At 42.8% G+C, this 14,086-nt stretch overlaps 1 protein-coding gene across 1 annotated transcript in view; it reads left to right on the forward strand.

Moving 5' to 3' along the window:
- The window catches only part of tanc2a (tetratricopeptide repeat, ankyrin repeat and coiled-coil containing 2a), a 67,801-nt gene that overhangs the window by 12,617 nt on the left and 41,098 nt on the right, over window positions 1–14,086 (forward strand). The window contains 2 exon segments of the mRNA XM_030793544.1: window positions 8,166–8,281; window positions 8,283–8,349. Of these exon segments, the coding sequence (XP_030649404.1) occupies window positions 8,166–8,281; window positions 8,283–8,349 (183 nt within the window).

Raw genomic sequence — 14,086 nt, forward strand, 5'->3', positions numbered from 1 at the left:
CGCTTCCAAAGGTCATGAAAACAATCAGCTTCTAATTAACGTTTATATCTACACACGCAGATGGACACTCTCTTTCGCATTACTCTAAGAGAGTCAGTAAGGGTCTCTCAAGTACAGGGTTTCCCTCTCCTCTTCAGAGGGACAAACTGTGGACATATAAGGTCAAAGTGGTAGAATACATGGTTCACCCAAAGGAACTTCTAAATTGAAGAAGAGAGCTGAAGTCCCTTTATTTCTTCTCTCTTTACCACATTTCCCCCCCTTTTCTCCCATCCTTTGACCTTGGTTGACGTAGACCTCGATCGCCCGCTTTGAAATAATCGTTGCTGAAGCTCTCTGGGAAGATTTTGGCTGTGGTGTAACGGCGTATGTGACTTTCTACTACTCTGATCAGTGCCCTTAGTAAACGCTTGCGACAGATTTATGGCAGAACGTGAAAATTAGTATTCACAAAAAGCCCAGATGCCATATCATGTTCGTCCAGAAGAAAAAAAAGGAAAAAGGAAAAAAGACGAAAAAAAGAAAAAGAAAATGCGGCATGAACTCACTGGAGACGGTTCAGCGATCGCTTTCAGATCGCTCGCCACAGAATGCCGAACAAATGTTTAAAATGAGAAACACAAAATGCTATGTAAAAACAAGCCAACGGTCTAAATCTATAAGCGTTTTAGGGACGTGATGGCTTGTGACTGTAAAGGTGTGCGTTTACACGCAGTTCCACACGTAACTGATCGTTCTCTGTTTAACAACGTTTTCTTGTATGGTACAGACAACACTAACAACTGCATGCTATGTGAATTCATTACTGTATAATGCACATGGAAAAGGTATTATAAATGTGAGATGTAGTTGTTTCAAGTTTAATCTAAAGTAAAATACTATCTGATGTCACCAAGACAAACATCTACTGAGTGCTATAGAGAATAGATAAGGGGGGAAAAAAATGAGATATTCCCCCTCTGTCTTCCCCATGTAGTGTGATGTGTTGTAAGGGAAGAATTCTCCTCTCAACAGTTCTCGCTATCACAAAGTCTTGATGACAAGAACTTTGGTTTGAACTGTATCTGATAGGTGGTAACATTTTGAATATGAAGTCAAACTGCATGGTAACACTATTGGTAATGTTGTATTTGAATAATTGGATATGTAATACTAGTGGGTAGGAACACTTGTGGTAATGTTGTCATGGCATTGCAGCTCAGTATGAAATTGTTCTTAAAAATGAGTCCATTGCTTCCTATTTTTGAAAATGCTGTTTCTGTCAAGCTACAAACTTTGATGGTAACTTCTGAAACAAAGAAATATATATATATGTCCCGAAGATGGAAAGTGACTTGTCAGGAAGTTGAAGCCCCTTGGTTCTCCGTACTCCTCAGTGTCACTACTAACCTTGTCTACCGGAGACTTTTCTCGTCTCTGAGAACGGGGTGGGTGCTGGGACGTTTCTCTTCTCTTTGCTAGTTCCATAAATCCTCTTTACATAGGTTTTCTCTCTCTCTCTCTCTTTTTTTTTTTTTGATCAAAGTAGCCGTCATTCCCTCATACGCCGCCCCCCCCCCCCCCCCCACCCCATTCCACCACAGTGACGGTTTGTGCCCCCCCCTCCCTGACGGATCTCTCCCTGTGGAGTCATTCTGTGACATTCTGTTTCTTTGGGCGTGGCAAGTGCAGCCAAACAACACTGAGATATCATTCAAAGCCTTTTGCTCAGTTTTCCAACAGAAACGTCGAGATACGTTAACACGTTGCCTTAAGTGAAAAGACTTTGAACGTTGACTGAACGCGCGCCACCGTCATCAGAAATACACACTCGTATCTCACTGCCATCATGTGTGAGATTTATCTAAAATGGGAGCCATCTCTTTTGGCTGTCAGTCAGTTTTCCCTTGAACCCCGAGGCAAATTGTAAAATTTTCACAGACAAGCTGTTTCCATTGCTGAATGGATGCGTACAAACCAAACTACGTGTTTAGGATACTTCAAGCCAAGACGACAAATTAATACGATTTTTAACACAGGTCGTCAAAGCCAAGGTCTTGCCAGGTACTGTAGTTGCCATGGCTACTTAGCCAATCTCAGCCTAGTTCCGAGTTAAGTGAAACCTGGCCGTTTACGTGATGAAAGTGCAGACATACCGTTGACACAAGTTGTTAGCGAATCTGAGTTTATGTTCAGCTATCCACTGAAAGAAGCACTCATCACCGGTATAATCCGTGATATATTTACAGTTCTTTTAAAGAGGTATTAAGAGAAATGTCGACAGAGCGTTCTACTGAAATGCCTTGCCAACTCTTATTGGACTTACTGGCTGTGTGTGTGTGTGTGAGAGAGAGAGAGAGAGAGAGAGAGAGAAAGTGTGTGTGAGTGTGTGTGCATACGCGTGTAAGGGAGAGAAGACAGTAGGGACACACTGTTTCATTCATCGACTCCTGCCTGTTACTCTCTTCCTGTGTCTGCCATCTGTTGCGACCAGGCCAACTGGCACCTACGCGCCCAGCACAACATGGCTTCTTCCTCTCTGACGTCACGCTCCAAACCCCTGTTCCTGCGGCTCCTCGTGCGACACTGCGACGAAATTCCTCGACTTTCTCTAAACCGCAGCCAAAGCCCTGCCTTTATTTCTGCTCCCGTCCTGACTCTCAACAATGTTACTTAAGCCTGAGACTGATACACCTGGTTCAATGTATCATTGAACTAATCAAGAGCTTGTTTGTTGTTTGATGACCTGGATCAACTGGTATATGTAATAAAATGGAGGCTTCCTCTGGTAAATTGGGAATTGATGGGTTGTAGGTTACGAATTACTAATTACAGTGAATATATTACATAATTTAGAGTCTGAATTGATAAGTAGGTATGACTAGCTAAGATTTGTACGTAGGTCGGTGTAACCTCGTTGTGCAAAGCACCTGGCCTGCTTTTGGGTGTATCTGGGTGTTGGCGAGGTGGCGTGTTTTCTTTTTAACACAGACAGACCCACTGTTCTTCTGTGTGCTTAAGGCTTCTGTTGACATAACGTACACATTTTTTTTTCACTTCAAGCATGTTTTCTGTGGCCTCTTGCATACAGAAGACACCTGTATGTTATATTTGACAATTTAGATTCATTCATCCACCCAAATCCCATCGACACGGCTTGTCTCTAAACGTGGTCTCCGTTCGTCCGGCTCTCGTCACACGTCAGGAGGTGACCGTTTTTAACGGAACATTAAGATATCGTATGAAAACCTGGGAGGTGAAAGGCGATGAATGTTTGTTTCGTTTGATCAGTAAACTGGTTTAACAGTGATATCTGAAGTACCCAACGTTATGAAATATCGCCTAAAAAAGACACTGTCTGGTTAAACAAATCTGTTGTTTATCCTCTGAAACCCAGTACACGAAAAAAAAAATCCGTTTTGTTTACCAAATTACGTCTGTTATTTTACGTTTTAATGAAGCTGTTTATTTTTTATTGCTTTGCACAACCCACACAATCCATTTTTAAACCAATCGACGCTAACTGTAGATGTTTTACTAACGAGTGTCACAGGGCCAAATCAGGTGCCGAGTCGTGTCATATCGGCGGAGTTTGCAGGAGTCAATTCACGATGCTAACACCTAAGCTTTGACGCGGTTGTTTAGCAGACATTATTGTGTTTACATGGCTGCTGGAAACATGTATACGTAGTGGAAGCGAACCAAGTTCGGTAAAGCTATCCTAAAATACAGCAACGTGTTTCGTCATATTTGCATTTGAAGACTTTCCCGTAAGAGATCTTGTCAGCGTCATCATCAACAACAAAAACACATGTGGGAATGTGAACACAGGTGGTTGTTTCCTTTTTGAGGACTGATGATTATGCTAAAGAAACCAAAACGTGTGCGTGTGTGTGTGGTTGTATGTGGCTATATGTGGCTGTGGTTGTGTATGTGTATTTGTGTGTCTGTCTGTTTATGGGTGTGTGCATCTGTATATGTGTATGTGCGTGTGTTATAGGTGTGTTCGTGTGGTTACGTTTGAGTGTGTGAGTGTGTATGTGTGTGCGTACATTTGCACGTGTTTTTGTGTGTTTGTGTGCACATGCGTGCCTCTGTGTGTGTGTATGTGTGTGTGTGTGAGTGAGTGTGCGTGTGTGCATGTGCGTGTGAATGCGCATGTTGGGTGTGGTTAAGCAACAGGAACCTTACATCTGGTGTGTGGGATACAGACAATGAATCAAGTGTGTTTCATCCAACAGGATATTAGCAGCTTTTTTTTTTTACTGCCAGGCAAACAGGACTACTGCAAATCTACTTTATTATCAGAGAGAGAAGAGGGAGGGTGTTAGACACACCAGGAGCAGGAGGAGAGGGCAGTGTGAGAAAAACAGAGGGCGAGAGCGAGGGAGGGATGGAGAGAGAGAGAGAGAGAGAGAGATGGGAGTGTAGCAGTGGAAGAGATGTAGACAGAAAGGGAGAGAGAGAGAGATAGAAAAAAGGGAGTAGAGAGATAGATGGAGAGAAAAAAGAAAGAGAGTGCAAAGGATAGAAGGGCACAGAGTGCAGTGCTTGGCTTCTGTTAGAGTAATCAGAGGAAACCCCACACTGAATATTGAGAGCGGAGTGCTTGACTGCCCCACCCAACTCCGGCAATGCAGCGCGCTCTCTCCCTCTCTCTCTCTCTCTCTCACACACACACACACACACACACACACACACACACAGAGAAACACGCACACACATAACTGCTCTCCCCTGCTCTCTCTCTCTCTCTCTCTCCCTCTCTCCCTCCCTCCTCTTCTCTGTGCTCAACAGATCTTGGCATATAGGTGATTGTCCTGTCCAAAATGATAACCACTGCTCATTACCGCTGTTAACTGACAAATAGTTACTAGTGTGTTTTATTCTACATACACATACATACACATATGTATATGTAGATACACTTAAACACACATACATCTACGTATGCTTATATGAAGAATGTATGAAGGTGTTACTTTAAATAGGCGTTGAATATGAAAGCACACATCAGTTGGCATAAACTATGGATGGATCTGTTTGTGTTGAGATTCACTGACCGTGATTAGGTCATCACTTTGACACATTATGGCTGTGTTTTCTTACTGTAGCACTCTAATTAGTTTTTCAGTTCAATTGACTGTGAATAAAACTGCCCAAGGTGGCAGCTCCACTCCCCAGCAGCTTCATGCGACAGTCTCACTCACACACACACACACACACACACACATGCACGCTTGTGCAAGGATGCTCATATACAGTTAAACAAACACACACTCATTCATGAACACATACACACACAGACACACACACACACACACACACACATTACACTCTTACAGGTTCACTCATGCACACACATGCACACACATGCACACACACGCACACACACACACACACGCGTTCAGTCACATTGACTGCATCCATCCACTGTTTGCCAACCTCTGTCTCACCTCTCCGTTTCACATCACCTAAAGAGATAAAACACCTCACGGCCGTCCGTCTCCTCCTGTGTGACGGGCGCCGACAGCAACTCAGAGCTGTTAGACTCTACAAGAGGGGCTTTCATATATTATATCATAGCAGGCCAACTTTGAACTAAATACATAATTTAAAACTCTACAAGTATGAAAATGATATGCATTACATGACCATTTGGGAATGAGAGATTATGCATGATTGAATTTCTCAGCTTCAGACCTGGGGACTAACTTTGCATAACTTTGTAAATTTTTAAGATTTTTTTTTTTTTTTTTTTTTAGCCCATTGATTTGCGCCTGATTTAACTCATGTGAAGGTGTGACGGTAAACTGACTTACGAATCCCTAACGAATGAGATTTCTTTTTTTAGTAAAATAAAAAAAAAAAAACGTTTTTAGAGTTAGGATATCTTTGCAGTTGTATCCAGAGCGTCAGCGAGTTTGTTTCCGACCTTAAAGTTTTTCACACATCTCAGAGAAAGATGCGCTCACCAGTGCAGGTGTTTGCTCAGGTGGGCGTGCGTTGTGACTGAAACCTCTGCATAGCACATCGTAACACTTTTGCTTGGGGAAACAAAACAGAAACTTCAGAATTTTGTGTTTGTGTGTGTGTGTGTGTGTGTGTGTGTGTGTATCCATAACTGTACAGGGTGCTGAGTCACAGTGAAGGTCAATTCAAGGTTACCTAGACCTCCTGTTTCTATGGACAACACTGCAGAAGGAGGGTTTGAGTGATTGCTGTAAGGCTTGAGATATCTTTGTCTATGTGTACGTGGGGGCGTTTTTGTGTGGTTTGAGAGTTTTAAACCCTCCAGAAATTTACCAAACATTGTCTAGTCGGGTAGGGAGAGGAAAAGGAAAAGACAGAGAGAGAGAGGGAGTTGTTGGGAATGAATGCAGGCATTGACATTACACAACTCTGTTCAGTGACTGTGTTCCTCTTAAATCAATCTAATTAGACCTGATGGAGACATCAAGGATTCTCTTCATGACCTTTACAGTGTCACCATTTACTTCTGTGACTTTCACATGCCCTTGAGCTTCATTTAAATCTTTTGAATCAGCCTTAAGTGCTTTTAAATGGCTTCTCTCCAGAGTTCCACATTTCCACTCAAATACATTTCCTGCTGAGCTTTAGTTTAGACATTTTTTTTTTTTTAGGTACAAAATGTTCCTGTATAGCCCAAAGCTTTACATTGCTTTCACAAAACCACTGAAATTTGTTTGCGGACGTCTGTTTGCAGACTGAAATCCCTCATCCAATTCATTTTTCTTGCAGACTCTTCGGTAAATTCACAATTGTCGAAGTAAGCCATGCGTTTTTGCTTAAATGGCTGTAAACCACCCATCACCGTCTCTGAAATTATCTCAAATTGCTATCAGTTTAGTTTTAGGTGATATTTTAAGGTCCTCAAACCACATTTTGTCCAGAATCTACAATGACCAACAGTCAAAGCTAATCCCCTTTGGGCAAATGAACCGAGTTGCTGTGGTTTAGCCTGCATCGGGGTAAATTTTAGACTTGAGCAGCGATGTACAGTTAAACAATGGAAAACAAAGTGCCCTAGACATTTCGCTAAATTCAAGTGTCTTTGGTATGTCTCTGTATCCATTGTCTTTGTCCTCTAAAGTTACTCCAATGTTCTCCCAGTAAAATTGTGATTTATTGTGTTTGATTTGCTTTTAAATCCGCGGAATTTGCCAAAATTATTTTTGTGGATGGACTCCCTTCAAGAAGCTGCATGTCAGCATCATTTAAGGAAAACAGCTGTATGAAAACACGTTAAAGTTAAAGTAATATTTTGATGTTGGACCATTAAGGTCTGTTGAAAACCAGTTGGCTCTGTTGGAATTAAACCATACGACGGCAGGGAATGAAAATGCCTAACACTTCATTTCAAGATTCCTGATGTAGCTGAAGTTATGTCTGCAGGCAGTTGGTGGGCAGAATCTTTTACACTGTTCACGGGGCATGGAATGCCTTTCCTCAGCCCTCACTAGCACACCCCCCCCCCCCTGCCCCCCCAAGCCCCCTTGAAAGAATTTGGTGAACTCTGACACATGCCGGAACATTCTGTGCCATCTCTGTGCTCTAATGAGACGTGTTTTGATGGCGTAAGCAAGACAGGTGTTTGTCAGAGAGACACGAACCACTTCTGCTTGCATTAGTGTGGCAGCTGCATTCATCAAGTGCTCTCTCTCTCTCTCTCTCTCTCTCTCTCTCTCTCTCTCTCTAGCTCTTGCTCTCTCTTTCTCTTGGCTGCTAAATCTGGAGGTGTAATGACAGAAGGAGGTAGCATAGGCCTGTGTCTGTGGTGCTGATGAAATACATTGGCTCGGTGCTTATGAGTACATGCCTCCAAAGACATATCAGGCAAACATGCTGTTGTTCTTATGTTGTCATGGTGTGTGTGCGTATGCGTGTGTATGTGTGAGTGAGTAAGTGAATAAGGGTGTTTCTGCTCCATTTTGTACGTGAAAAGTCCTCAGGGTTAGAAGATGTGACTATGGTTGAGAAATGAAATTGTGTCTACATACGCATGCGTGTAATTTTGTCGCTCTAGAGAAATTGGTTTCTAACTTTGTCTCTCTTTTTTTTTTCTTCTTCTTCTTCTTCTTTCTCTCCTTCTTTCCTTTGCTCCCTCCTATCTCTCTCTCTCTCTCTCTCTCTCTCTCTCTCTCTCTCTCTCTCTCTGTGTGCAGGTGGCAGCTCAGCAGAAGGGGAGTGCTCGTTTGAGGGTGACTACGTCGTGCCCCCTCTCCCGGTGACGGAGGGCATGCAGCACATCCGCATCATGGAGGGCGTGTCTCGCTCGCTGCCCTTCCTCTCCTCTTCTCTCCCACCAGGCTCTCAACATGCGCCTTCAGCCAATGAAAAGACTGCCAGGTACCGCTGTTTTCAAAGCATCGAGCCATCACAGTCAGAGGGGTTTTTTTTTGTTTTTGTTTTTTTCAAGAACTAGGCTAATCTGCGAGCCGCGTGCCAAAAATTGTTCAGAATTGGATAGAGTTGGAATTGATTGTCTTTTTGGACGTCTCGTGGAAAAACCCCCGTCGCTTCGTTTGTTGACTGGCGTTCGATTTTAAACTCTTAAACATTTCGTCAGATGAGTCACTGTTGAACCCGGAGTTTTGGATGAAAAGTTACACATCGCTTTCAAATGTTTGATTTGTTTTTGCAGCAGCTGTGTTTTATCTATTCGTGGAATAGCAATGCTAAGTCCTATAAGAAAAAAAAAAAAAAGTGAGATCCAGAATGAAGACAAATCTGGTTAATTAATAACCTACTTAATGTTGTTTAAAATGTGACATATTTGTTGATATTCCAGGGATTTTCGTTTTAGCTAAGCAAAATTAATTTCACTGAACTCAGCACAAACAATGTGGAATGCAGAGTGAAGTCAACAGCATCCTGTTTCTTAGTGTGAGAAGAATGCCGTTACATAAGCTGTGTGAAGAGATAACAGTCAGCGTGTTAACCGTAATCATGTTGTCATTAGCTGTTCTTGTTCTTTACAATTACATGGTAATTTGGCTCTTTGGTGGAGCCCTTAGGTAAGAAAAGGCCATAGACAAACAAAAGCAAATGCTAATGCTACGACTTTGTCCTTGCTATCGCTACAGTGTTTCATAAAGGAAAGGCACGTTGACCTATGAGCGGAGCAGCGCGTGAACTCCTTCACTCTGTGTAATGTTTGGAGCTTGGAATTTGCCAACTATTTTCATAGCAGTTGATAAACCTGAATGCCCCCTGAGGTAGCAGAGCATCCTGCTGTCTCCCCATTATGAGAGTCTGACTGTAGCCGGCAGAAGCTTGCTGCGTGGTACGCCCTGTGCACCCGGACTCCCCATTGTGAGTGTTAATGCCACCGTGTTGATAACAGGAGAAGGTGTGAAAGAGAACGGGAGATGGAAGAATGTGTGTGTATGATTTGAAAAATTAGATGTTTGGCACCTGTATGCTGAATCGTGTGTGTGTTTGTGTGTGTGCATAAAGTACACAAGTACATAAAGGTGCAAATTATTTAATAACACTTTGGTGCCGCTTCCTAGCTTAAAAAGACCTCTCCCTCGGTGAGAAGGTGGAGGTGCGTATTTGTTTGTGGCTCATGTTTGTGCTTGCATTAATCCCAAACAAAATTGAAAGAAAAAAGTTGTTATGTTCATAATGACAACATGACACAAAAAAAAAAAAGAAGAAAAAAAAACAAATTAGACAGACAAACCTGACTAATTAAGCCACCTCGACATGCCTGTGCGTTGCGCCAACTGATACAGCGCCAGTGAGCTTACAGCACAATTTTCAAACTGGCCACAAGGGCATGCTAATTTAGTGACTTCTCTCTCTTCTGTTTTAGCTTCTCTTTCTCTCTCTCTCTCTTTCTCTCTCTCTTTCTCTCTCCCTCTCTCTCTCTCTCTCTCTCTCTCTCTCTCTCTCTTCCACCGAAGGAAGAAGCAAAGCAGCTGGAGGACTGTTTATCTAGCGTGAATGTTTCAGACTCTTTAATTTAGCTTCCAGAAGAATCTCATCATGTTTTTTTTTTTTTTTTTTTCCACCGTTCTTAGCCCCCAAGTTCAGAACAGACTTTGACATCTTCACTCAGCGTGGTGTCGCTGGGAGAACTAGACGCGTCGGCCGATTTCTCTTTTTTAGGCTTTGATACGACTAGTTCTTGGCTAACGTCGAAAGCGGCGTCCCAGGAAAAGGAGAGGTTTGCTCATTGAATTTGCAGAGTCGCTCCTCACCTCCGAGCCAATTCTGCTTCCTTTGAATTTACTTTGGTTTGGCTTGGCAGAGGTCCAGCAACCTCATTTCCATCCTTTGCATTGTCTTTTCGTTCTTATCGTTCGCTGCATTGTTTGGCTCAAAAAACAGTTTCTCTTAGGCTTGCTCTTGCGGAAACACTGTCCTCACACAATGGCCTGTTTTTTCACACTCGAGGATATGGGAGGCCCTTAAGCCTCTAGTTTTCCAGGAGAGAGTGAGAAAGAGAAAGAAAAGAGAAAAGAAAGATGGCTGTGAGAGCTGAGAGGAATATGAAGTGGACGGGGGAAGAGAATAGAGCAGCGTAGCACCCTTCCTGATTCGCTGTATATGTGCTATCATCACATTAACATGTTTAAAGGTTGAATTTCACTCCGTCTGCGGCTTTTTGCAGTGCTCGAATTGACTGCAGATAATATCACGTGTAATTTCTCTGTGTTGGGTCATGCTTGTTACGAGTGAATTAAACAGCGTTGGTTACTGATGAGCTTTTAAGTAGAACATAGCTCAACGGATATTTTGGCAGCCAAGATGGATGGATGCAGTTAACAAATTGGATTTCTTCTCCAACTGAAACATTTCAGAGTGGATTTTTTTTTTTTTTTTTTTTTTGTGGTGCATGTCTTCCCGGAACCAAACATTACATTTTACCCCCTAATGACTACAATCAAGTCAAGAGCTGCTTCCACTCCTCAAAGGCTGGACGATGACCTTTGACCTCCCAGCCCACTGATCAAGCCCAATTACATTAATCACCTTCCTGTGGAGACTTTTTTTTTTTTTTTTTGAACACAGATGTTAACAATACACACCTCTAGGAGACCTTGGAACTGTTTGTTCCCAAGGTCATTTTATCAAGGTTGGTCACTAGCTGTTTTCGCCCTGCAGGATGGACGTCAAGGGGACTGATGTTTCGAGCTCACTCACGAGGTTCTTAAAAACCAGTTCAACACATTTGATTTTGACCTCTGCATCATCATGTTATTTATTTATTTTTTTTATGTTTTGTTTTGATTTGTTTTGTGGACTGATAGAGAGAGATAGGACTCGGAGGGGAGCATTATTAGAGCAAAGTCTATGCTGCATCTCCATAGGCAAAGATGACCGCCAATCACTGCCGGCAAAGAGCAGACGCGCCTACCCGATGGAGCACAGCCATCTGCGTTCCCCTGGATACCCAGCCAAAGTTGAAACGCTGGGATTATGAGACCAGGCCTTCTCGTGGGGCACTTTGAGTTTGAGTGTTCCCCTTTTTTGGAAGTTAAAAAAGAACTTCATCGAAAATGTAGATGATTAATAGACAGGTGCGGTGCTTGCTACATGGTACATTGGTTCTTGTTAGGGTGTCATTTGTAATCTATTTGTGTTAATGACACTTGTTGGTAATTTTCCAGTGGCTTTTTTGCCTATTTGAATAAAAAATGCAAAACCCTCAGCAAGTCACATTTTGTCCTCTGTCAAAGCCAATAGAAAAACTGTGTAGGTGTGTTGTCAGTGTTGGAGAACATTGTTGGTCACCAGCAGGTGCTGTAAGTATTAACTAGTAAGGTCTTGTATTTTACTTCTGAAATAAGGGGAGCAGCAGATAACAACACTGAGTGCTGGCTTTGACCTTAAGCTTCCATGTCCCTCACACATTGACACCGTTTCATTTCTCCCCCAGTGGTTTGACATAATCACCACATTGGTTTCCAGAATCACCAGAGGTATCCCTTTAATTACTTTCTCTCATTACTTTCCTCGGTTCCTTTAACCTGCCCCTCCCCCCGCTGTTGTCATAACAACAACAGCATTGATCGCTGACACTTCTTTCTCTGCCGTCAAAGCATTACACTTACTCATCCTCTTCCTCGCTTTTCGCTCTTGCTCATCTTCTCCACACACTCATAAACGCTTTCTTTCTCACTTTTTTTGCTTTCTCCCGAATGCTCTCGAGTCGCTCTCGCGCTACTGGTTTTAAATAGCCTCTGCCGCTTAAGCCAGCTGGGAGTGTGCGAGGTTGGAAGTAATTGGAGGCACGACACCTCCTCGTTTCCTTTCCCAGGTGACACAGCCCTTGCCATCTGACTTAGTTCTTTCTCTCTCTCTCTCTCTCTCTCTCTCTCTCTCTCTCTCCCTCTCTCTCCATTATCTCTTATTCTCTCCCTCTTTTTCCACATCTCACTCTTCCACCGTCCTCGGCGCCAGTCTGTTCGTCCTGTGCCACTATAATATCACAGATGTACAGATCTGAGAAGAACAGAAGTTTTGGGTTTTTTTTTTTTTATTCTATGTGGGCAAGAGCACTTGTCTTTTTTAACACGCGCATACCCGTTCCAGCTCTTTTTGGGATTATCACCTATTTGATTATTCGGGAGAGAGTGGGGAATGTAAGGATCTGTCTTTGAGCTGAAATAGGTGAGAACTCCTTTTTTCACTCCCCTCTCTCTCTCTCTCTCTCTCTCTCTCTCTTTTTTAACTTTCTTTGGTTTTTATTCTCTCTCTTTTATCTCTGTCTCTCTGTCTGCCTTACCTTCACAAACTTTCTCGGACTGTTTAATAATACATGCGTTAGAGATGCCTTCACACTTTGTCATTTCTGTAAAGGGAAAGACATCAATGATGGCTCTAGCTAAGCTCGCAGTCAGCTACTCTAAGATAGGCCTTGACGTTCATGTCAGATTATGTCCTGGGCTTTATTCAGTAATGTGAAATGTATATATTCTCTTGAAAAAGAAAGAAAAAAAAAACTCGACTGTACATTAAGGCGTTCATGTAGAGTTGCGTACAGCTTTGAGAAGACCACATAGACTGCGTGTGAGGTCCTGAGTGATTATTTCACTGTGTGATTAAAGCTTAGTTGAAAGTCGGTTGCTTCACAATGTGAGCTGAGCTGTACCATGCAAACCCCTACAGTACAGTACAATTATGTGTACAGTCACACCTCCACTATAAAAAGGAACCTTACATTCCTGAACATTGGTGTGGTTCCCTTTATGACATCAGAAGATTCTTTTTAAAGATACACAAGCAGGTCGGCCTGCCGCTGATGAAGTTGAACAATGCCTGGTGATGAACCTGATTAAGTAAAAGCTAATGAAGCTCATGATGTTCTGCTTCGTATCCTTACTGGACCCTGTGAACAAACTAACGTTTACCGCTATTGCAAACCCAGCGGCACGTTAGATTAGTCTGGTGGAAACCGCAGGGATGCGTGAGTGATTTTCCCAACGGAAACACCGTGGGTGGAACAAGGAGTGAAACCGTCATCACAACGGCTTGGGCCTCGGTCCACGATTGCCTGCGTTGCCTGGGAAACCTCTTACATAACGCAAACCCCCTACGCTAGGACACCCCGTCACTGTCAGCTGTCACTCCGTCTCTTGAGTTGCCTTGTCAGGAAGGACGTAAACGATCTGTCACTCCTCGTTAAGACATAATCAAATTCCAGTGCATCTCCAAAGGGTTTTTGATGCTTCGGCTCTGGCAGGCATCGGTAGCATGCTCTGAACAACTGCCTCTGTGCTTAGGAAGTAAAAATTGCTTTTTTTTTTTCTTTTTTTTTTTCTTTTTTTTTCACATTCTGTTGATGTAACAAAAACACTCATCAGTCCTTGGATCACATTCGTTCTGCTCTCTTTTTGAATTCCTATTAATGGAATTCTTTTGAATGATCATCACCACAATTGCTGTTCCAAACTTGGGCTTGTCTGTATTCTTTTTCTCCAAGATGACTACAAACAAACAATGGCTGAACACAGAACGTTCCCATCACGTCCAGCAGTAGTAGTGCCGAGGACTGGCATTGGCTTTATCTTTGAGAGCAGGCCTACCTATACCCCATTTTAGTGAATAAAATACTGAATCTTCTATGTTGACC

The sequence above is a fragment of the Chanos chanos genome, chromosome 16 (assembly GCF_902362185.1).
Source record: "Chanos chanos chromosome 16, fChaCha1.1, whole genome shotgun sequence".
NCBI classification, from domain to species: domain Eukaryota; kingdom Metazoa; phylum Chordata; class Actinopteri; order Gonorynchiformes; family Chanidae; genus Chanos; species Chanos chanos.